This window comes from Macaca nemestrina, chromosome 3 (genome assembly GCF_043159975.1).
Source record: "Macaca nemestrina isolate mMacNem1 chromosome 3, mMacNem.hap1, whole genome shotgun sequence".
Classification (NCBI taxonomy): domain Eukaryota; kingdom Metazoa; phylum Chordata; class Mammalia; order Primates; family Cercopithecidae; genus Macaca; species Macaca nemestrina.
In genome coordinates this window covers 128,365,599-128,391,252 of record NC_092127.1, presented here as the reverse complement: position 1 = coordinate 128,391,252, position 25,654 = coordinate 128,365,599, and the positions used below count along the sequence as shown (strand labels likewise).

The following is a 25,654-nucleotide window of genomic DNA, read 5'->3' as shown; positions in this document are numbered from 1 at the left end:
TATTAAGTTCTGACTATTTGGTCTGATTGCTACAGAGGTTATGGTTTGACTTCTTGGACCAGTTGCTATAGATTGTAAGTATTTGGAACAAATTGAGAAGAAATCAGTGTGAGAATAGAAGATACAATTATCTCTGCTTAAGTGAGTACAGAAATATTGTTAGAGGAGTGGTAGATTTGAACTGCACCTTGAGGGTGAAGATAAATTTTACCAGAGATGGCTGAGAGAGTATGATGGAAAAAGGCACATAGGTATGAGTGCATATGGCATGTCTGGTTTCCTGTGACTCCTTAGCCCAGTCTATTTGGCCTTTCACAGCCTCTCCTGTGTCCCTGCACAATCTCGTCTTCCATTCCTTTCTGACTCATTAATGGCAGAAACTTTCTTGTATACAAACCGATTTTTGAAAAATAAGGAAGGTAATTTTTACATGCAGATGCACATCATACACGTGCAAGACTTTCTTTGTAAAAAATTATATTTTTCCAGAACATGATAGTGTTTAATATTGTTTATTTGTGGCTCCAAATGGGAATATGGCTTACATGATTTATATCATATATATTTTTTATGTTATAAATCACTGAGAAGGCAATCAAAACTTTTAAAACCACACCTTCCTTCCTACTTCCCTGCACCCCTTTTCTTACTTTTAAACAAATATTAGAAGAGACATACAAGTGTCTGCATCTGTCCAAGTGTCTGAGATCTCCAAGTGTCTGATTTATAATAAGTTGGTAGGCAGATACCATTACTTCTTCAGATTGGGAAATATTATGACCAGGGCATTATTGAAGTCTTCTAAAATAGGGTATGCACTCTACAGTGAGCTCAATAAAATCCATCATCCCAAAATATCAGAGGGAACTCCACAATAGTCATAGTTCCATGCTGTTTTTTTTTTCCTATAATAATCTTGCCAAAGATAAAAATAGCATTTCTTAATATTTCTTTTCTTGCTTTGTTTTTACTGGTAGCAGTGAAAGTGATAATGGTGGTAGCAGTGGTGATTGTGGTTTTGTTCTTGAAGAAACACAGGAAAGATTTTTAGGAGTGGACATAACTCTTTCTAACCGGTTATTGTTGCCACTAATATCATGTCCAGGCCTTTCATAATTATTGGAAATATTAATTGGGAAGGCAAAGAAGAAACCACATCTGAGTTTAAATTTCTTAATGGAATTCCACCTGATTAATGTGTGTGTATGTATTATATGTATATTTGATAAACACATCATATTATATATGATACATCATATATGATATATACATCATATATACAATACATCATATATATGATATAAACACACATTAATGATATATATCATATATGATATATATGTTTTAATACTTTATATGCATATTATTTTTATATATACATTTTGTACATAATTTACATAGATAGGATGTGTATATAAATTATATGTTTATATATTCTCTCTCTATATATATATATACATTCTTACCAAAGAACAGATTATTTTTAAACACCTCCAGGTGCTTTTGAAGTTTCTACTTACATGCAGGCCATTAATATGCTAATTACAAGTCTTTCCCTTTTATTAAGTAAATTCCCAAAGAACTATTATAATACACATCAATTCAATACAATACATATTTATTGAGTACCTCTTGGATCAGTGTTTCTCAACCTAGAGAAAATTTAGAATCAACTTACAGATTTTGAAAAAATGATGTTTGAGTTCCACAATCAAGATGTTCTGATTTAATTATTTCAAGGTAAGGCCTGGGCTTTCGTTTTTAAGCTTCCTTGTTGATTCTAATCTGTAGCCAGGTTTGGAACCACTGTATTACACATGAATAGAGAGCTGTTGTTATATAATTTCTTCACTCTTAAAGAATAGCATATAGATTCTCAGTAAATGTTTACTAATAATGAGAATGACTGTATCTTCTACTGCAGCAAAAAGTTTAAGAAAGGTGGTTAATATTTGATACAATTTATTTTGAGTTCAAATATATTTTGGAATAAGCAAATTGTATCTAACGTGTTTAATAACATTTGCTAATTGAATCCGTTCCTTTACCTGTGGCATTCATGGAGGAATAACCTAATGTTTTATAATGATCTCTGGCCCATTAGAATAATGAAATGAAGTAAAAACACAGAGTCATTATTAATATAGCTTAAAAAAATAATTGAAGTGTTTTCTAAATATATCTCACCTCAAGTTTTTTTTTTTTTTGCTTTCATTTAGTTTGATATTTCTAGGTCCTAATAGGTTTATTTTAGAGTAAGAAATAAGGAGAGTGTCTGATTACAGTGTTAATGTGAATTAGTTTTTGTTTGTTTATGTTTTTGACTTTTTCCTTAGCATGAATGGCTATACATGAGACCCTTATATTTGTACAATTTGGGGGATTTTTCAAAGAAATTCATGATAAGTGCATCATTTATTTAAGGTGCACCTCAGTCATTTATATGATTTAATCTCTATTTAAAACATGGATTTAAATAATGTGGTAGAGTTTGAGTCACCAAGTATTTTTAAGGCCTTGATCTTTTAATGTTGAAGGTGCTTGCCTCTTTGATTCCTAGTGAGGGCTCGCTTACCACCTTGCAGAAGGTTGCCTTCTTGCTGTGTGCTCATATGGAGGGAAGGGGCAAGGGAATTCCCTCAAACCTGTTTGATAGGAAAACTGACCTCATTCAAGAGGACTGGGCACTCATGATCTTATCAACTTCCAAATGCCCTACCTCTTAAAATCATTGCTTTTGAGGTCAATACTTCAACATATAAATTTGGTGGAAACATATTTAGTACCATGCAGTTTTGCATCCTGAAATATTTTAAGAAATGTATAAAACAATTAACATTCTAGTGTTAATTACAAGTGAACAATTTATTCAGTGTTATTTGGTTAATATTAGTTATGTGTTTAAATTCTTTTTACTCATTTAAAAACTCATGGCCTTTAATGACAATATATGGCAATAAGTATCATAATTAGATTTGTTTAAGTCTTTTTTGAAATTCTGAAATACAACTTTAAAAAATGAAATCAGAGTGAACTAAAAATATTTCTATAATGCAATTAATGTAACATTTCAGCACAATATCTCTTACAGGTTTGACATATGCCTATGCCATCATTTTAGTTTTCTTCACACTGATTTTTACCTAATTTTTAAAAATTTAATATTACACCTTATTTACATTAATTGCTTCATAGACTTCACATATATACTCTGGTTTACCCAACAAATATTTTATCATTTAGTTGCTTTAAAATCTATGCTCAGCCTTATGTATATTACAAATAATGTACACGATAATAATATAGCTTGCACTTTGCCCTAAGACTGTCTTATAGTAATATCACTTAAAACCTTTCTAAGTGCTGACTGTGAGCTCCAGACAGTACAGAGAGCTTGACATATATGATCAACCTCAAACCCTACGTGGTGTAGATTTTATTATCTCATTTCATCAGTGATTAGATTATCCAAAGCTATGCATCTAGTAATGGATATATTCAAGACTGCTCCTAGTTTGACTACAAACCCCATGATCTAACTATTTTGTGAAATAGGGCCAAAGCATGAGAATATTTTATTGCTCTTTGACAGGTTTAGAGTATTGTTTTCTAAAGGATTGGTGCCACTTTTCAGTGTCACTTGCCACACATTAGAACACTAGGTCCATTCTGTTTTCTCTAGCACTGAATGTCATTGCTTGTTGTTAATTTAATTTAAAATAGGAAAATGGTGCAGTCCTTTAGCTTTCTTCCTTTGTTACAACTAAAATAAAAATATTTCATATGTAATTCAAGTACTTCTTTTGTGAAATTACTTTTCTTGTTTTTTTCTCATTTATCTATTGACAACTTAGTGTTTTTCTTATCCAATTCTATGATCGCTTGTTTAATAATTTAAGTCATAATTTATCCATAGCCTGCAGTCTTGCTTCTCTGTTCCAGCATCTTTGATAATTCCTTTCCTAGAGGAATAATCACCTTGCTTCCATAGGAGGGAGGTTATCGTACTTACATAGACACACTTCTTACCTGTATTGATCAACTCTGTGTAAGAGCTGGCTAAAGTAATTTTATTTGAATCTTCTTTGGGTCTGAAAAGATTATGCTATCATATTTTAATCTGATGAAGGACAAATGGAAATATCTTGTTAAAACAAAGATCACCAGTTTTTTTTTATTATTATTATTAGTATTACAAGTCAAAGGGAGCTAAGCTATTTTAAACTTGGATTAAAACAATCTTGTTATAGCTGCATGCAGTTATGTACAGAGTTCTAGGTACTAAACACCGATGGGAATACAGATATAGACTATGTTGAATCAGAGCTCACAGATAAGATTCCTTGCTATTTCTAGCACATTTTGGTTTCTATTTTGAAATCATCTCTGAGGCTTGTAAGCATTAACCTGTACTTATCTGAGTATTCATTGGCTGAGGGAAAAATATGTTTTTTCTACCACCTGATGTCAAGCTATTACTGTGAAAGTGTCTTCAGATATTATTTTAAAAGGTTATTAGGGGGTCATTATCAAACTTCTGATGTTCATAGAAAAGTAACTTCAGCCTTAGTTTTGTTAATAACATATTAATGAGCAGTATTATATAATCACCAAATCCTTAGAAAACATATTTTGTGGAAATGATTTTTTTTAATTACATTGGCCATTATGTATTTATATTAGTTAATCTGAATGTAATTTTTATTTAGTTCTATTATGGATAAAAATATTTAGTCTAATAATGTCATATCAATTATGAAAAATATAAATTATTCTGAGATAATGAGAATCTATTCTGTCACATCGATTATGATAAAATTAAGAGTAATAGCTAACACTTTTCCTTCAAAATATTTGATATGCCAGACACTGATCAAAGTAAAATATATGTATTCTCTCACTTTATTTTTACAAAACATCTGAGAAAAAATACATATATTTGTCACTATTTTATAGCTGTCAACCCAAATAAGGAAGGTTTACCAAATTATGTAAAGCAATTTTTATGCCACCTTAAAGCAAATACAATAAAAGTATAAATATTTAATTTTATATGGTTCTAGGTTTTTTTAATCACATTTTATTGAAATAATAAAGTAGAATTCTAATGATATGTAAGTTGATTTAAATTATTGGATTTGGTGTTATAGTGAATTCTGTGTGAGTGTATGTCTGTGTATGTGCATGACACAAAGCTTATTTTTAAATTAAGATAACTTTATAAAATTTTATTATTTTTAGAATTGTTTATGTGTTTCTTGACACAGTTCACTTACCAAGAGTTAGACAAATTCTGTTAGATAATAGCCAATCACGATGCAGTTATTGTTTTCCCATGCGCAATTCTATATGAATTTATAAACTGTGCACACTTTCAACTAGAAGGATATTTGTACTTTATTAGGAAATGGCATCATTTTTTTCTCATTAACAAACAATTGGATACATTTGTTAACAACCAATAATTGCACATTTTTTGTTGAGTTGAAACTGCTGTTTGAAATGAACTCATATATGCAGGCTTTCTATTTTAGTAGATATCAGTAAATTGAGATAATTTTATTATTAGTTAATACCAATTATGGTAAAACATTGACTGCTTAGGAGTGTCATTCATTGTGTTTAAACCATGAAGAAAAAAAAAAGAGAAAACAAGCAAGAGCAGTCATTCTCATCTCCAAAAACTAGCAGTCTAACAAAGGAGGGCAAACAGTTTTTAAAGGGCCAGATATTTGATTTAGGCTTTGTAAGCCATACATTCTCTGCCCCAACTCCTCAACTCTGCCACAGCAGCACTAAAGAAGCCATAAACAACAAGCAGTGAGTGTTCCAAGAAAACTGTATTTGCAAAAACAAGTAGTAAACTGGATTTGGCCCTTTCTCTGTAGTTTGCTAACCCCTAATCTGAGTGCTGCAATGAGGCAGGAGTGGTAGGAAAGTTAACTTATATAAAATTGTAGTAATTGTTGGAGACATTAATGCAACAGGTGTTACTGTAAAGTAGTATATCAAGATCTGCCAAAATGCTCTACAGATGTCTTAACTACTCTTAGATTGTTTTAATATTCTGATATACTGTAGCTCTGACTCTCAGTATCTCCACAGTGAAAATAATGATTTGGCATACTATTTAAAATGTATTCTAATAAATAGACAAAGTGGAAATAAATGTTATGTAGCAATTTTTTAAATCAGAATTTCATTTTAGTGACAGTAAAATTCTCAGACATTTAGTAGTACTGTAAGTTAAAATATTGTCAGTGCTACAAAGAAAATATATTAAAATTGTCTACTTTTTCTTTGAAAAGATCCATTGGAATTTTATTTGGAAATAATCATCTATCTTCATTAGTGTTTGCAAACTTATTGGAAATTTATGTTTTGTTTATTCTTTTTGATATAAAATAGAGTAGATACACTTCTAGAAATGAAAGTTCAAAACAGACAGATTTTAAATGAAAGCCTAGACATGCTGGTATATTATATCGTTACTGAGCTCACATTATAGTTCTGTTGAGATCACTGTAAATGCTATTCGTTTAAAAATACCTAGAAATGAATGCATTGAAGCACTAAGTAACTTATGTCTTTTATTCTGCCATCAGTTTACATGTTTTCTGTCAATAAAGTGCATTTTATAAAATAGTTTACTTTGTATTTCCTGGATTTATTACTATGAATATGTAGAAAAATTACAAGAATCTTGAGTGTTGCAATATCTGGAAAAATGTGTGTATTCTGTATAGTTTGCTTTTTTATATAGCAAGTGCTCTGGAAATATATATTTGGAAATACAATTTTTTAATCTGGAAATGTAAAATTAAATTGGTAGGCCTAAGTAAATGATTTGGGAAGTTATATATGCCTAACATTTTCAATAGGCTATGATAAGTAATATCACAAGCATAAGAAATCAGTGGGTCACACAAGAAAGTCTTTATACTCTTTCCAAGTTTGTAGGCTATGTGCAAAACATGTATTTAAAGGGCTATTTAGGATTTCTTCTGATGTAAATTTTGAGGGAATTTCTGAGGCGAGATATGTTAAAATGGGCTTACATCTTTATTTATGTCTATATTAATTGCATACAATTAATTCAAATATATTGGCTCATGACATTTCTTACTGATAACCACTTTAAGCAAAATAAAAATAACAATTTACTACAACTCTATATTTCTTAAATCCATAAAACGCTTCTTAATTTGAAAGGCACTGTGGAAAAAAATTAATTGTATGCATTTAGAGATTTTTGATTTTGAAAAGGAAAGCAGACACCTGAGTAAATTCATAGTGTCTTTATGCTATATTTGAGGGAGTGGGATCTCTTCCTTATCTTGGGCTCTCTTGTTTGCTTTTCAGTTGCTGCGAATGTGGCTGTGGGAGGGCTTCTTCCCTGTGCGCTGTTGCCCATCCAAGCCTAATATGGTTAGTGTTCCCTCCCACCTTCACTCCTATGTGATGTCCACCTATATGTATTACCGTCGGCATTTCTTTTCTTTCTCCATTTGTGTACATTTGAGTAGAATAAAGCTGGCTCCCCAAATTGAATCCTAACAAGTGATTTCACAATGGATTATTTCAAATAAATATTATACATATGGCACATCATCCCTATGTCAAGCATTCATACGTCTCTTCTGAGGCTTTTACTGTGGTCCTGATTTAAACTAGGGAGTTGTGAGATTACAGTTATATGTTCCACATTTAACATGCCACCGTTTTCGTTGTTCCATTAAGTAAAAACCATGTCACACATGAAAGTAGAATGCTACTTCTGTCAAGGCAAAATCACCTTTTCTGTCTCCCAAAACCGTGGAATGACCACAGTATAACTTTGATCTTCTATTGTCATATCGTTGTGAATACATGTGGCACTGGAAAACAAAGCAACATGTAATTTCAAATGGTTTACCTAATTTTATTAAGCTTAAATTATTACAGATATTAGAAGTGATATTCTCACTTTGATACCAGTGAAGTAGAAAATATGCACATTTTTCAATCAGTGTCCAAATGGCATACTCTTAATTATTTATAAGTACAAATCCTAAATATACATCTGGGGGTTATGACTATTCACAGATGCATTGGAACTCCTACACAATGGGAGCTACTTTGTGAAAAGTGAAATACTCCAGATAATTTCTTTCTAGACTAAATAGCCTAAATCCTTGCACTACTGTACCCAGTTGTCATTTGTAGTCAGAATTTGCCAAGGGATATGCTTTCTAATGCATATTAGAAAGCTATAGAGTTTCCTAGGGGCTTTTAAAATTGTTAGATATATTCTCTAGGTATAAAGTAATATTTGTTGCTTGAAAAATTGTGTGTGAATGAGGGTATACAGATGTGCAAATGTGAGAAATGGTGGAATGAATGCCAATGATCTGAGAACGAGAGAGTGAACGAACATAGAATGTTGTAATTTAGAAATATGTTTATCAATTTTTAAAAATTTTTGAATTTGGAGAAAGTTTTAAAGTTTAATATGAAGGTAAAGATTTGTTCCAAATAACTTACACAGGAAATTCTTATGAGCATGGGGCTTCAGTGTCAAACTAAATACAAACTAAAATCTGGCAAAAGCTATAGTATAAAGTTTGGTTTTAATGTGTGTGTGTGTGTGGGTGTGTGTGGTGTGTTTTTGTGCTATGAAAAACTAAAAATGGTCATTGAATTGTCTATTCCACTTTAGTGTCAATTATAGTTGTTAACATAGATAAATCATCTCTGAAGCAGAATAAGCATAATTTACAACTTAGAAAAGAACATTGATATTTATGCCTTACCTTGAACTACATCTCAAAAATATTTCAGTGGAAGTGTGAACATTTATCAGTCTGTTGCTTTGAAAGCATTAGAAAAGGCTAGCTTTAGCCAGATTGAAATTCTTGATTTAAAAAAAAAAATAGTATCTTTTTCTAGTGTATTGTTGGCTTCAGGTGGTTTATAAAATGAATAGAAGAAAAGAAGGAAAATAGGAAAGCAAAACTCTTATTTTTTTAAAAAAAACACATCAGTAAACTGAAGATGACAATATATTTCTTCCAATAATGTTAAAAATTGTGAAGGCAATGAGTTTGTTTGTATACGTGCATGTGTATTTGCCTGTGGGTGTGTTTGTGAAAAAAAAAATAAAGATTTAGCCACATATGCATTTAGGCACTCAGTAAAATGCTACCAGTCTTCATGGAAAGACTCCTGGAAAAGCTGAAAATATTAAAAAATATATTCTTGGTAAAATAAAACAAATTAAAGCCAAAGAAACAAACTTTAACTGAGCTTATGTAAACAATAAAAAATTTGTCTAATTTTTTACTGGGTAGGAATCAGAACTAAAAATGCTTTATTGCTATATTTTGTTAAGTTTCATTTTGTAATTTCATGTTACTACACATTTTCTGTTAAGGATGGTATTTGTTTAGATTAAAGCACTAGGAAGAAAACAACCTTATATAATAAAAATTAAGAGCTGAGAAGAACCACTTATCTAGGAGAGTCAGTAAAATACTAAGAAATCTGAAATCCTGTCACCTAATTTTGCATGTGTCATCATGCCAGCATTTCCAATAACCACGTCATTCATTTTCAAAATTCTATCATCATCATTTGTGAACAGACACATTTGCAGTTATAGAACAGAAATTTGTAGACTTTTTAATCTTAGAATTCCATTGTTTTTTGTGTCTTGAAAGATCACTCATGAATCCATATGTGGTTAGTTTTGACCTTAATATAATATGATACATGTACATTAAAACTGTCCATTGTAAATGCATTGACTCTTAGAAATATCCTGAGATAACTTGTGTAAATTTAGGGTTCCAAAGAACATTGTTTCAAAACTATTCATATAGATTCTTGGCTCAGCAATTCCAATGTGTTGACACTCTCGCAAGGATCTGAGATTCTGATTTTTAATCTATCAAATTTCCCACCAGGAAACCACATCTATCATTTAAAAAATACATGATGCACCATTTATAAGATGATATTTATAATTACATGTTGCCTTTTTAAATCCTTTTATCTCAAATTATTTTCATCAGTATAGTTACCTGCTTGCTTTGTTGTGACATTCATAAACATAATGTTAATATTCCAAACGTTCTCCCTGCTTTAACTGAAATCTACCCAATGATAAAAGCCATTTCTGTACTATTTCTGAATGAAACTCAGATGCCTAAAGTTTAAGCACCATATCCCCAAAGCTTCCCACATTTTTAGCAAAGGTATTGTTTAAGTTGCCGTGGCCTTTATTGTCATCTCAACCAGTTCAACTTTCTAATCATGGTTTTACTTCTCAAAAAAAAAAAAAAAAAAAAAATCTATTTTTACAAACAACCATTTTTGAATTGATGGTTTTAATATAATAATGTCTCTACTTTCTAATGTTACCCCTTATCCCCGAATATTCATCTGTGTTTGTGCTTACAGAAACCAATGTATATTTATAGCATACTATTTATTATAAATCAATCTAAAATATCCCATAGTCCCAAAGTAGCCATTTCTTGCGTTTTTTAAATTCAAATGAGTCAAATTATTTTCTTCATTCATTCACGCTTTTTGCTGTCTTCATATTTTTTACCACATCCTTTGAGGGATTTAAGTGGCAAGGGAAAAGCAGTCACTATTTTGAAAATAGAGATATTAAATTCTTATTTTATTCATTTACCTATTATGTGATCTGTAGATAATAAGCTTCACTTTTTAAATACTTTTTATAATTCTAAAAGTATTTTAAATCAGAGACATAATAAATGAACTCTAGTATATCTCAGAATTCAGACATACAATGAAGAGATTAAAAACAAAATCCAAACAAAACAAATTTCTCTGGCCAAATGATCATCATAATAGGATAACTATTATCCTAATTTTTCAATACATTTTTCTTTCTCTATATTAGCTCTGTTTCTTGAAATGTGTAATGAGAAAATTTTTATTTTCATACACACTTTACATTAATTATTTTATTCATCTTTATAAGATATCTGCCGGGGGGAGGGTGAAAGTACTCTTCCCTTTTATATAGCATGAAAGTGGCATAAAGAAGAAAACCATCCCTTTGTAATAATTCTAGAACTCCATTTAAAGTGCTTTGTGGTAGGCAGATGGGAGTGTTGTTTGACATGTATATAGAGTATATTAAATTTCAGTTGAAGGCCTGCTAAGCAAAATACAATCACGAACTGCTCCAAACTATCCATTTTTAAAAGTAACAGTGAAACTTCAGACTACAGGAGATATTAAATGGACCTTCTCAGATTGAGAAATCCAATAGTGGCATCCATGAAACACTTAAAAATTAATAGGAAGTTATGTACTCTAGAATAAGAATAAAACTTTTTAAAAACAGAGAGATTTAATTGTCATAGATAGTGTTATATCAAAATTCTGTCAATTACAACTGAATTCAACATAGAGAATAGTCTTTAATTTATCTTTGTATATTTTGAAGAATTTGAAATTGTGCAGGTTTTCCTATTATAGCTAATTTTAAAAGAATTTGAATAATTTATTGAGAGATTTACAATTTCATGTGTATAATATTTTAGGAGATTTATTCTAAGAGTTTTAAAATTCTTTGTTTTATATAATATGAAGATACAAAGTGATATATAAAGCATCAAGTAAGATGTAATTTAGCTTCTCACATGGCATTAATCATAGGGCTGTTAGCACTCTTGATCAAATGTGCGATAAGAACTCAGAAAATTGTTTTCTCATTTTGTGTAGTATAATTTTACATAATTCCCATATCCATTGAAGTATGTTTTTCTAAATAAGTGAATTCCTTTTAATCAGTATATCTGAAAATATTTAGTAAATAAAAATAAATTAGCTGCACTTTTTGTCTGACTTAAATCTATCTATGAAGAACTCAAAATGTCAATATTCTGGTAGTATAAATGAGGAAAATATAAATGACTCACACAGTTTTACTAGCAGGACTGCCTAAATATCCAATGCCCCATTTCAGTACATATTCATTTACATTCCTATTGAAGAATACTGGCTCATAAAACAAAATTTAATCCATGTTCAGTTTTTATTAGATACATTAATAACTTAATGTTCATATGTTTATGTATTTTATGAGGATAAGTTAGCTGACTTTAATTAAACCTTTGTCTAATTGGAGAAAAATCCCAAAGTGAAAAATTCAAAGTATTTTCTAAAAACCAGTATTATTCCTTTCAAGTTTCCAGCAGTGAAATTCTCTATATACTATCATTTATATACAATATTATGCAATGGTTGAGGTCCTTGTTATGTCAGAATACAGGAGTGTGCATATATGAAGAAATGTGACTTTAAACGAGGCTCAATTAAGAGTTTTTATTTTTTCTCATCTCATATAGATATTATTGTTCACTGTAATTTGTTGCTTTTTGAATATTTTTGCTTCAGTTTATAGGAAAAGCATCTCTTAATCTGGAAAACAGAGGAACAATACAGGAGTATCAATTTCTGAGCTAGACACTGCATGTGCTTACTCTTTTAAATAAATAAAGTGCAAAACCACTTCTTCCCCTATTGTATCCCGCTCTACTTTATTTAGATTAAGCTGAAAAAAATTATTTAGATCATATTTCTGTAGGCTAAAGCAATGGAAAGATCTGATAGTATGAAGGCTATTGTTTTGCAAGGATTTCCACTCCGTTTTCTATTCTGTTCACTTGTCCTTTCCTCATTGGTCACAAGAGTGCCATTTATAAAGTACTGCTTGTGTACATTACTTGGTACTCTGAAATTCTTGACATTCATATCCCAAATTCATTATCAAGTCCCAAATTTGTACTCAGAAACTAAGTTATTCATTGGCTGTCCATCTCTACACAATTTTTTTATATATTACAGAACTCTTAAATATCTAAATGTAGATATTATAACTGCAACCAAATTTTTAAGATCAGCATTAAGAGTATCAAAAATGTATTATCCAAATCCTTAGAAAAAGCATGGGAGAAAATGGATTGATTTCTAAATAAATGATAAGGTCATTGCTATATTTATATATCTAGCATCTCTCTAGGACATTTAAATAAATATTAATTAATGTGTCTGAGTATGAGTTATGCCTATGAATAATTTCTCCTGCCCATCTCTATTACTAAACAGCAAAATCACATTGTTTTCTAAAAGAACATGAGTATAAATGATTAGAGGATGTAATTCCTTTAAATACAGACACTGCAGATGTTTTTGGTATAATAATTTCAAAGCTCACATTAAAATTGTGATGAAAGTAAAATTTTTAAAAAATGTTTCTTTTCCATTCAGAAAAAAAAAAAAAAAAAAACATCATTTCCAGAAAGGAGGAGGTACAATTTACATACAGAATAACATATTTATTGACTATTTTCTGATTGGTTAAAATTATGCATCTGGAGCAGGTACAGAACATGATACTGAATGAATATGCTTTCTGAAACGCTTTTTCAATGAGACTGAACTGCTGCCTGAGTACCAGTCTCTGCCAGCTGCACTTTTACTTGCTGTTTCTTGTTGAGGCTTGTTTTAACGATGCTTCGGGGGATTCCAGAACTTAATTTTACATGTTAATGCGATATGCAGCCGTATATGTTATAGAGCTCCAGAGATGCCCATAGTCAAACATAACTCCTTTCAATTGCGCTGCTGACTCTCACCCTAGGTAATGCAATGTTAACTGCTCCTCACCAAGGTATTCCCAAGTCATTTTGTTATGAGATCCAAAGTTTTATTTCCATTTTCATACCAGGAATTTTTATGCAGTATAAATATCCATGAGGTTTATTTAATGATAAAGGCTACTTGAGGATACAATTTTGAAAGCTTATCATTTATTTTTTTGAAGGTGGGAGAGTTGAAGGTGGATTAATAGATATTTGTTTTCTAACGTAAATTGTAAGAACATGTATAGCTTTTAGGTCCCTGTAGAGTTCGTCTAACAAAGTTGTTATTGTCAGTATTATTTAAATAACACAAATCTCTGGATAATTTTGCACAATTGTATTTAGAATGTTATTAAAAAGAAATATTAATAACTGTTTTCTCTAGAGGCACATATATTAAAGGCTAAAAGAATAATTTTATATCTAGCGAAATTATGAACAATGTATTAAAATAACTTAAAACTTAGCTTAAATAGACCAAATATAATTTCAGTGTGGTTTAATGTATTTGTTTCTTCCCTCCTTTTCATTTTGGTGAGGAGATTTAAGATGTCTTAAGGACCCTGGAATGACAAATGTATTTAAGTGTTATGAATAAAATTTGAAGCCTTGTGATCCCTGTTGTGTATTTTTCCTCACCCAAGAAGATTATATGTAATATATATATTTACTAGTGTTACTTTACTAATAAGTTGCCAGTTTTTTTTAATATGAGAAAGATAACTGTATCTTTTCTTTTCTTTCCTTCTTTTTTTTTTTTTTTTTTTTTTGAGATGAAGTCTAGCTTTGTGGCCCAGGCTGGAGTGCTGTGGCAAGATCTTGGCTCACTGTAACCTCCGGCTCCTGGGTTCAAGCGATTCTTCTGCCTCAATCTTCCAAGCAACTGGGATTACAGGTGCCTGCCACCACACCTAGCTAATTTTTGTATTTTTAGTAGATACTGGGTTTCACTATGTTGGCCAGGCTGGTCTCGAACTCCTGACCTCGTGATCTGCCCACCTCAGCCTCCCAAAGTGCTGGGATTACTAGCGTGAGCCACCACACCCGGCCAGATAACTGTATTTTTTTCCAAAAATGACAAAAGATGGATTGTGTTGACCATTTTTGTAATATATATGTCGTTACACATTGTAAAATGACAAAATATATTCCCTTATCAAAATATACATATATTTTAAATATATCCTAGAATATGTAATCAAAGGACAGTCTCTGTTAGTGCATGTGTAATAGACACTTCATATATGTCACACAGTAGTTCTCAACCAATTTTGTAATGAAAATATTTTATCAGTCTGTCATTTGGCTGTCTTTTCTTAATGCATAAATCAACGGAAATTTTGTTTTTAGTAAACTGAATGTTGTGCTGGGAGCTTATGAATAGTAAAATCACTTCTTTAGAGTTTCACTAAAAATAATTTAAATATTTTCATTTTAGCCAGTTGTTTAATGTTGTACGCGTAATCATCAATTCAGTGTTAATTCAGCACATTCCCTCTCCAAACACCTGTCATTGTGTAGACATAATCAAAATATCATTCTCTCGTTCATTTATTCATTCATCAATGTGACAAATATTTTTAGTGCCAACTCTGAGTCAGGTGCCAGGTCACTGCATGAATTTACAGATGAATAAAATTTATTGCCATTCAAGAAGCTAAAAAGTAGTAAGGAAACCAACAAGGATACTCAAATGACTATGCTGCAGCATAGACTGGAAATCACAAGACAGGGTAGAGAAAGCTATTGTGCTCCAAAGGGAAAATACTACATTAAGTTTGAGTATCGAGAAAAATGTGAAGAAGGAAAAAAATGGAACTGAACTTTGACAGTTGGAAATTGTTACGAAGAAAATCCTCAGTGAAGGAACCAATATGTGCAAACGTATGAAAGCATGGAGAAATATCCTGGAGATTTCAAGAGAAAGTTTAGTACAAGTGAAGATGAAAAGTTGGAGTTGATTCCGGAAGTGTATGTTAGGGCTACATTTAGGAATCTTTATCTTATTATTTCATTAAATATTTTGCAGTAGATAGCTAATGCAATAGAAAGGCATCTTATATACTGTAATTTGGCCATAGCCATGTATAGTATAGTTTAGGAAAGGAGCTATAGAGTGGAGGAGCATCATTTTGAAGGCACTCATAGGAATGCGGAGGAAAAATATTAGGGACTTAATTGAGGAAATGTTAGAGCTAATGAAAAGAAAGAGATGAGTCGTAGTTCCTGGGATTTGGCTCTAATTTGTTATGAAGAACACAAGAATAAGTCTTTGCTTTTAAGGGACCAAGGCCATAGTGTTATTAACAGGAAAAGAAGGCAGACTATTGTTGAAAGAAGTAAAGAAAAATACACCGATTTCATTTTCAGGTCCATTGAGTTTGAATGTTTGTGGGATACCCCTATAAAATAAATCTACCAGAAATAAAAACATAACTCTCAAAAGAAATTAAACCAGTGAGATAGAGGTATTAATTAACTTGATAGAAATAGATGGATTGAGAGGAGAGAACCAGAGATGTTCACATGGAGGCCCTATGAAAATGTCCATCCATCAATGTAGAGATGAGTGAAAAGAATCAGAAAAGTAGTTAGGGATTTCAATCCATCAGGAATAATGAAAAACCAAGATTGTATTTAGAAGTTAAGATGTCATTTGTGAATCTTAGGAAGAGAGATTTTTTTTTTCCAGTAATAAGAGAAATTTGCAAAGACTTGAAAATTTGTGGATAATTGAGAAAACAAAGAGAGATAAAAGTTTGAAAGGTGAAGCTGAGAGGCTTTGCAAGTTGTGATGAGTTTCATAGTTTTCTGGGTGGATGTGAGCAGAAAATAGTCAGTGGAGCAACTGAGGATTCCAAAACAGTAGAGAGAAAAACAAAAATCAAAACCCTATTGTGCAGGGTGATGAAGGCAAGAAACTATTATTTTTTGGGAAGTTCATTCAGAAAGAGGCAGTGGCCTTTGAACTGCCAAAAAATAAAAATAAAATAAAGTAAAAGAGGAAAAGAGAACAACAATGGCTAGTATATAGTATTTGGTGAAGGGAAGTTTAAAAACAGGTTTGAATGGCTTCAGGCTTCTCAGTGAAATCTACGCAAGATTATTTTCTTAGTGAGGAACACTGGCTAGGGATATAGGTCTCATCCAAACTACTAGTATGAAAATCAGTTTAGGGTTGCAATAATTTCAATTGCGCTTCATGCTTCTGGGCTTGATGTGATTGATTCACCACTTTCAGATGTGGCTAATTCTAGCTTACTTTGTTCCAGGCGGTGTGGCTACAGCAAAGCAAAACAAGATCCAGAAGAGGAAAAGATGCATTTTCATAATGGGCACAGTAAGCAAATTGCGAAAAATAAAAACAGAATAAAATAAGGGATACTTTGTTGTTATTTAAGTTTCTTTTCAGGCTAGAAGATTTATAATAACTGACCAAAATAGTGTTTTGTTTTGTTTTTTTAATAAGTGTTCTATTTGTTACTTTCCTGTAAAGAATATGGACTTGCGTATTTCTGGCATGCTTTAGGCAGTAGCTGAATGCTTTATTCAATTATTTAAATAATACTTTCATTATAATCAAAATAAAAACTTTTTGCTTAATATAAAGAGCTATTATATTTCAAATGAAATTTTCTGGCCTATTCTAATTCCTAGCAACACAATGAGTAGAAATCTATCATTAAGTAACATCACCAGGTTAAATAAATAAATTTCTCAGGTTTTTTTCTTCTTCTTCTTCTAGCATTTTAGTGGGAATTTACCTGAAGAGATCCTGTGGCAGCAATCTTGGTTCAAATAACTTAAAAAGACCATGTTTTAAAAAATAATGCAGAAAATCATGTTTTAATAAAGAGATTTAACAATTAATCTAAATAAGTTGAATTTTGATGTTTTATTATTTTTCCTTAAATGGTGCAATGTGAGTTGATTTGCCAAGTGAGTGACAAATATACATATATTTTTTCCTCTCTGCCATCTTAAATGTCAAAATCATTAAAGCTATAACTCATGCTGCAAAGCATTGAGTTCATCTCCTAATCCTATCTTATTTAATATTATTTATTTCCAAAAATCTTGATGAGGTGATATTAGCAACCGTTAAAGGTGATAAAACTGGAACTCATAGAGCATAAGTCTTGTCTAATGTCATACAGTGACAGAAATACAGTGAGAAGCAGAATACTTTCTTTTGACTTATATGTCAGCCTTTTTGTACCATACCACCAGAAAAGTTACTTGAAATCATTTTGTATAAAATTAAAATTAATAATAATGTGATTATATTGAATATCATCCATATTAAATATAGAAAAATAAACCAGCAAATTAAGCACTTGTATTGTATTGTCAGGTTCGGTGAATAACATTGTCTTATTTTGCCTCAGAGACTTTCTAAGTATTATCATTGAGAGGTGTGTTTTCTCAGATATGTCATCACTTTTGCATTTCTTGTGTCTGTAAACAGATTTCTAAAATTATAAAACTGATATAGTTGTACAACTAACTGTAACTCAGGAGAGGGCTGGTCCTTGCAGTTTGGCTACTTCTAGGAATTAGGGATTTAAGTCATACTTGCATGTTAATAAAGTTCATAATTTTGCTCATCCATCACAATTACTTCTATTTTAATGCCAATTTACTTTTACAGTTAAACTGCCAGGAGTAAGAACTTATATTGATCCACATACCTATGAGGATCCCAATCAAGCTGTCCATGAATTTGCCAAGGAGATAGAAGCATCATGTATCACCATTGAGAGAGTTATTGGAGCAGGTACAACAGTGTGTTTGACTTTGACTTTTAACTTTTGTTTGTATTCTAGAATGTAATATATCAGTGTCCTGATCTAACAGAGAATGTTTTTAATCTTTTGTAATTGGCTTGCATTCAAAGTGATATGTAATTGATCACATTTTAAGACAACCTTCTGTGTAACTCATGCTTAAACCAGCAAATATCTGGTTTATAAAACTTAAAAACAGCAAAAAAAATTTAAATAGATGTTTCACTATTTTATATACATATAATATACATATATATTATATATATATATAGAGAGAGAGAGAGAGAGAGAGACAGAGAGAGAGAATTTATAATACCCAAAAGTATGTATGTAATTCAGTTTATATCTGTCTTAAAATTGTTTCCTTTTTTTCTAGCTATAACCTGGTTGACTTTTATCTTCTTATTACTACTACAGTAGACAGAAAAAGAAGAAAAAGTGATTTTTAGTTAGTTGCTTTTAATTTCATTGTACCTTTTTTTTTTAAAGGCTTTTGTAGGTGAGATGGAGGAAGCTAATAGTCCCTAAAGTGTTTTAAGATCATCTGTTATGGTTTGCTCCAATGTACTATTTATTTTCATTACTATCAATAGCTTAGTGTAGACTACCTTTTTCTGACTGTTTTTTGTTTGTTTGTTTGTTTGTTTGATTTTCATTTTTTCGTCTAAGCCTTAGGAGTCTAGGAGGGCATTCAAGTATTAATGGACTAAGAATTTCAAATGTGTTTTTGCATTTTTTTCATCTTTATCACAAGGTGAATTTGGTGAAGTTTGTAGTGGACGTTTGAAACTACCAGGAAAAAGAGAATTACCTGTGGCTATCAAAACCCTTAAAGTAGGTTACACTGAAAAGCAACGCAGAGATTTCCTAGGTGAAGCAAGTATCATGGGACAGTTTGATCATCCTAACATCATCCATTTAGAAGGTGTGGTGACCAAAAGTAAGTATGATGGCAAATTATACATGTGTGTGCATATCATCAATATCTCTTTAGATCATTATTAATTTTAGGGTAAAGAGAAACCAACATTGTAATATATTAATTACTCTAATATTAATGTTTATCATGTATTTTAGATTTTTGTTAAAGCTAATCTTCAATGAACTTGAATTTTCATCTATCTTTTAAAATATATATTTTAACTCATTTGCTATGAATTCAATGCCAGACAAAAATATATCCAGATAAAAGAAGCAGTAAATATATCAACTTTTTTTTTTTTTAACTGTTGGCTCTTCTACTTTTTATCCTAATGAAATATTAACTTCAAAGTTTTGATTAAGGCATTGAAGTTTAACATTCAATAGGATTGCTATAACCATAGCAATGCCATGTTTTAAGCAGTTCTTTATAGTCAGGTTCATTTTGTTTATTCTTTTTTTTAAAGATATGTTAATAGTTCTAGCGAAAGCAACAACCACAGAAGACAGGGAAGCTCCTTTTAACGAATTTTTTTTGTTGTGAAAGCAAATCTAGTTGTTGTTTTTTTTTTCTCTCAAAAATACCGAGAATTTTACGTCTCTTTTAATTTGTGTTAATGTTTTTTAAACGTGTTCGTGTGGTGAGCCTTGCAATACAAGGATTTTAAATCATTTTCAATCAACAAATAATGTATTTTTGCGGCACATACATTGGCCTTCATTTTCTTTGTATTCATTGTTTCTTTATGATTCCTATGTGCTCTGATGCCTTCCTTTATTCGTGACACCCTACACATCAGTTACCAAAATCCATATCTTAAAGAGGTACACATCTCCAGGAAGCATGCTCAGAGAGGAATGCAGGAAAAGAATAAAATAACCTACAGATGTGGGTTTCTTCAAATCTTGGATTTTCTTCCTGCAGTTGAGTATATACCCACACATTATTCTTTACTTGATGGAAACCCAGACAGGGCATTTCTGGAGCAAGAAGGCAATCCTGAAGTCTTATCAGAAAAGTGTAAAATTGCTAAAGAAAGGCAGGAGGCAGGATCAAGAGAGAGGCAGTCAGAGGAAACAGCACATTTTTTTAAATGGAATAAAACAAAAATATTTTATAACGAGGATATTCTTTAATGGATGTGTGTAAATATGTGAAATAAGAATATAATATAAAAATATGGTCACAGATGCAATAAAATTAAATTAGAATTTGAATGTGGCTATATTCTATCTGAGGGGAAGGACTTCGAAAGAAGATCTGTGATAGCAAGTGGCGATTCTGTAGAAGCAAGAATCATAACAACGGAGATTAAGTAAAATTATTTGCTATGTAGAAATGGTATTATCTAATATAAAACATAGTTCTTAATGATGGTACCAGTAATAATAGTAAGCAAATATTTGATAATTTCCATCTTTGTTGCCTCATTCACATGGCTGACAAATTTAACTTTCTGAAAATAAACTCTCACTATCACGTCCCGTTACCCCAGGGTGAATGCAAACTCCATAGGCAGCCAATCTACCCTTCATAATGAATTAAGATGTAATATTTAGAACAATGCCAGATTACTGTTATTATCATGGAAGACCAGGTTGCATAATAGTCAAGAACATGGTCTTTGCATCTAGTGACGCAATTTGAATTTTAATTCTAATATAAACATTTATGTGGTTTTGCACATCATAAACATTTGGAACCGTAGTTTCCACATTAATACTATGGGGTGAGAATATCTTGTAGCATTATTGTGAAGATGACACGAATTAATATGGATGAAGTTTAGAATGGGCAAGGCACAAAGTAAGTATGTATTTAGTACATAGTTATTACTTCTCCACTTACCTCTCTTCCTATGCTCTGAACTTCTCCATATCCATTTTATGCTTAGTCCATTTTAAACTACCTCATATTTTGCCCTGCCTTCATTGCCTCTTTCTGTGAAATTTACACCCTCATGTTCACTACTTTCTCAAGTTCATTGAAAATTTACTCAAAGTCTACCAGCTCTGTGACATAATCCCTTCCACTTTGCCCTGAAGTAATTTCTTCTTTTGAACACTCTGCATACATGATAATTTTTGCAAGTCTATAATGTTTCTTCATTTGGTTCAAAAGTGTTATTTAAATCTTACTTTTTTTTTGTCTCTGTTGCTTATATGTTTCAGCTCTCTAGCTAAAAGATGTATGTTCCTTGAAGACAAAGATCGTATCCTAAATATTTATGTAAACATATGGTATTTTACAGATCTTTATTTATTTTTTATTTATTTATTTATTTATTTATTTATTTTTTGAGACGGAGTCTCGCTCTGTCACCCAGGCTGGAGTGCAGTGGCCGGATCTCAGCTCACTGCAAGCTCTGCCTCCCGGGTTTACGCCATTCTCCTGCCTCAGCCTCCCGAGTAGCTGGGACTACAGGCGCCCGCGACCTCGCCCGGCTAGTTTTTTGTATTTTTTAGTAGAGACGGGGGTTTCACCGTGTTAGCCAGGATGGTCTGGATCTCCTGACCTCGTGATCCGCCCGTCTCGGCCTCCCAAAGTGCTGGGATTACAGGCTTGAGCCACCGCGCCCGGCCTTTACAGATCTTTATTACAAAACTTGTTTATTTGACTGGGTCCTGACTGAGATAAATTAAGACAACTTCTTGTAATAATACAAACAAGTTTCTCATATATTGTATATGCACTTTTAGGAGCTAGTTTCAATATCAACAAATGATCATATCTAGATTCTATGAACTCTATTCTAAAAATGTTACTGTGGTTAAAAAGGCAGTTTTAAATTTCTATATCTTAATCAAATGTTCTGCTGGATGTTGCTACTCACCATGAGGCTACACATATATGTAAAGAAAAATGTAAATACTTACAATATTTATTTGCTTTTACTTCTTATTCTGTATGTTTAATTTATTCTATACGTTTATTCTATACATTTATTGAAACAATATTTCTCCTTTATAAATTTGGCTCTTGATGTTCAACTTAGGAAGTCTTCAACTTGTTTTTAATTTACCATGTTGCAACTCACTTTATTTGTGTCCTTAATTTCATGCTCTCTGATCTGATGCTAATTTATTCAGCAATTATTCTCAACCTGCAGCACACAGATAATGAGACATAAGTGCAACTAAATCTTGTGATTTTTCTTATTGAAGCTGAGGTAGGGAGTCTGAAGTAGCCCTTCTATGGGTGTTGTCATTGTGAGCCTTCATCTTTGCAGTATCACGTGCCGGAAGCTTGAGCCCCCATTCAAATCCCTTCTATGATTTATTGTGAAACAGAAACCATCATAAATAGATACATATATTCTAAAGCTCTTTCATGACAAATGACATTAAAAAGAAACCCACAGGTCCTGGCTTAATTGACTCATTTGAAATGCAAGGCACTTTAGTGTAATAGACACAGTGCCAGCTTTTACTATTTAATGAGATTCGGGAAAAAGATAAAAAGGAGACAAAAGTTATAACTTTTTCACTGCAGCATCCTTAGTTCCTGGAGATTTCGTCTACCATCAGTGGAAAATTATTATCCAAACTGACTAAAGGAATATCTATTCAGTCTTAGGATTAGTTATAATTTTATTTCTTAATTTAGAATCAGGTATGAATAACCTTAGTTCTGTAAAATTAATAAATTTAAACAAAACATTACAGAAAAATTAGAGGAATTTCTCTTTCTCTTTATTTCTATATCTGCAGAGATAGAACATACAATTACATTGATTGCCTAAACTGCTAGACAGTTTTGACTTATTGTGTAAATTTATAATTATCTTTCAAATACGTTACTTCAGTCTGTCTAGTAAGATCATTTTCTCTATACAGGCTCTTATTATATATTAACTAACATTATTCCAACAGTCGTCCACTACTCTTCCCATTTTGTCACTTTCCACTTTAGTCCACTCCATACACATTGCCCTCAAATCACTGCTTTCCTGTCATGCTTCATCAGCAGTCAAGCAAACAAATCAACCAAAATGCATAGACTTTCATACTTACTCTGATACATATTTCCATAGTTCACTATTTTCTTTCTGGAAAACTCTACCTTATTCTTGCTCTGCCCCCTTGAGATACTTCAGTGAGGCCTAAAATGTCCTCTCTTCTCTCTTCTTTACTTTCAAGTTTAATTCAAATGTGACCTCTATGAGATCAGTGTCATTTATCTTCATTTTTCCTTCAATCTTGAGTGCCTGCCTGGCATAAAGTGGCCTTCAATTATGTTGAATAGCTGAGTAAAGGAAAACTTCCCAGTTCTACATTAGAGTACAAGTTTCAAAATATGAACTTTGAAGGGCAAAGATTTTTGTTTTGCTCACTTGTGTGTTCCTAGATCCAAGCCCAACATGTGTAGCACTTTATATATGTGTTGAATGAATGAATTATCAGTCAGAAGTAATTGTCTAAATACCAGTGGCATTTCTATATACTCTGTCATGCTATATGCTTTTTCATAATTAAATCTGCAAATGTTTTATCACCCGTCTTATGCATGAACTCATTGAAACCAGCATAGGTTTATCACCCCCTTTGTGTCTAGCGAAGGGCCAGATACATTAGGTAATAAAAAAAAAAGGAGGAAATTAAAATAGTGAATGAATAAATTGTGGCTATGTAAAGATCATAGGCTAGTTAGAATGATATGGTTTATGTTTTAAATTTTAAAACTTTATTATATAAAACCATGGGCTTTTATGAAAAATAATAATAAAATTAATAGAAAGGAAATTGTCTGAAAATCAGTCTTGCATACACCACTATTAATTATTATTAACATTGCATTAAGAATTTACTAAGCTTAGTTTTCTTTATATGTTATCTCTTTTAATCTGCACAATATGCTATGCTATAGATATTAGTATTTGTTTTCATTTTACAGAGGGGAAAAATTAGCATTAAAAAAGTTAAATACCTTATCCAATATCATAAAACTAGTGTGGGAATAATGGCAGATTTTAAAACAGTTCTCTCTGATTCCAAAATCCAAACTCTTAAACAGTGGATATAACCAATCTCATATTTCATCATTCTGTACATACTTGACAAGAAACATTTATTTATTCAAAAAAACTAGTTGATCACCTAATATAGATATATTCTTACTAATCAGTGGGGCTATAGCAGAGATTAAACCGACTGAATTTCTGCCTTTATAGGGTTTACCTTTGGGCGATGGAGACAGAAAATAAATGAACAAATAACTTAAGATAATCATGTTAAATGGAGAAAATCAAGCTGGGAAAGAAGATTAGGGGTTGCTTCTGTTGAGAGTGGGTGCTTTCTATTTTACTTAGATAAGGCTTGAACAAATTAAAATTTGGGGCCTTACAGGCGTTTGGAGGTAGACTGTTACAGGAAGAGGGACCAGCAATGCTCTAAGGAAACTTGCCTGGAAGGTTCAAGAAACAGCAAGAAGGCCATTGTTGCTGCAGTGGAATGATTGAGAGGAGTCTTTGGTAAGAATTTAAATTAACAATGTAGTAGGAGAATAAACAATGTAAAAACTCTTTGCTGCCTGCAAAGACCATCTCTTAATCTGAACTTTGAAGCTGTAGAGCTAACATGGCATAGAATTTGATTTACACATTAACAGGACCCTACTGGGTTAAGAAGAGGTGGTAGGACCCAGTGTTGAAGCAAGGAGGCACTGGAAGCTAATTTACATTGTTCACAGATCATTATGGATTAGGTCAGTGAAATGACCTAACATGGTGGAGGGTAGTGGTTGGATTTTGTAGATATTTTGATGGCAATCACAGTAAACCTTCTTGTGAATTTGATGTGAAGTGTGAGAAAAAGAGAAGAGTCAATGATAAATATAAATTATTTGTCCTGAGTACCTCAAAAAAAGGAGTTGCAATTTATGGGGACAAGTTTGGGAGGAACAAGATTATGCTTGGTAATCAGTAGTTCAGTTGTGGACATGTTAACTTTGAGATAACTATTAGCATACAATTACAGATGTTGTGCATAAAGTTGGATTTAACTTTAGTCCCAATAAGTAAAAAGAAAAATGTCTGAAGTATGAGTGAACTTTAATTTTATGTCTTCCACTTCACAAGAGGAAATAAAATTATATGAACCAGTTATAAACAATGATATAAATAAACAACTTTAAAACTGAATTAGAAACAGAACCAAGCTCATTAATTTGGTACTTGCTTTTCTTTGTTAAGGCAGATACAGGTGTTTAGTAAATACACATATACTAAAAATGAGATATTTACAAGTGCTGTCTCTTAAAGAATCTAAATCTCAATCATC

General features: G+C 31.6%; 1 protein-coding gene across 7 annotated transcripts in view; it reads left to right on the top strand.

The window, feature by feature from the left end:
- LOC105463593 (EPH receptor A5) overlaps window positions 1-25,654 on the top strand; it is a 349,905-nt gene that overhangs the window by 285,029 nt on the left and 39,222 nt on the right. For 5 of the 7 annotated variants that reach the window (XM_011710794.3, XM_011710793.3, XM_011710799.3 and 2 more), the window contains 4 exons: window positions 7,363-7,428; window positions 16,940-17,007; window positions 18,319-18,444; window positions 19,209-19,394. In XM_011710794.3, coding sequence (XP_011709096.1) covers window positions 7,363-7,428; window positions 16,940-17,007; window positions 18,319-18,444; window positions 19,209-19,394 — 446 coding nt within the window. The remainder of the gene's footprint in view (window positions 1-7,362; window positions 7,429-16,939; window positions 17,008-18,318; window positions 18,445-19,208; window positions 19,395-25,654) is intronic. The other 2 variants (XM_011710796.3, XM_011710795.3) reach the window with 1 other exon arrangement.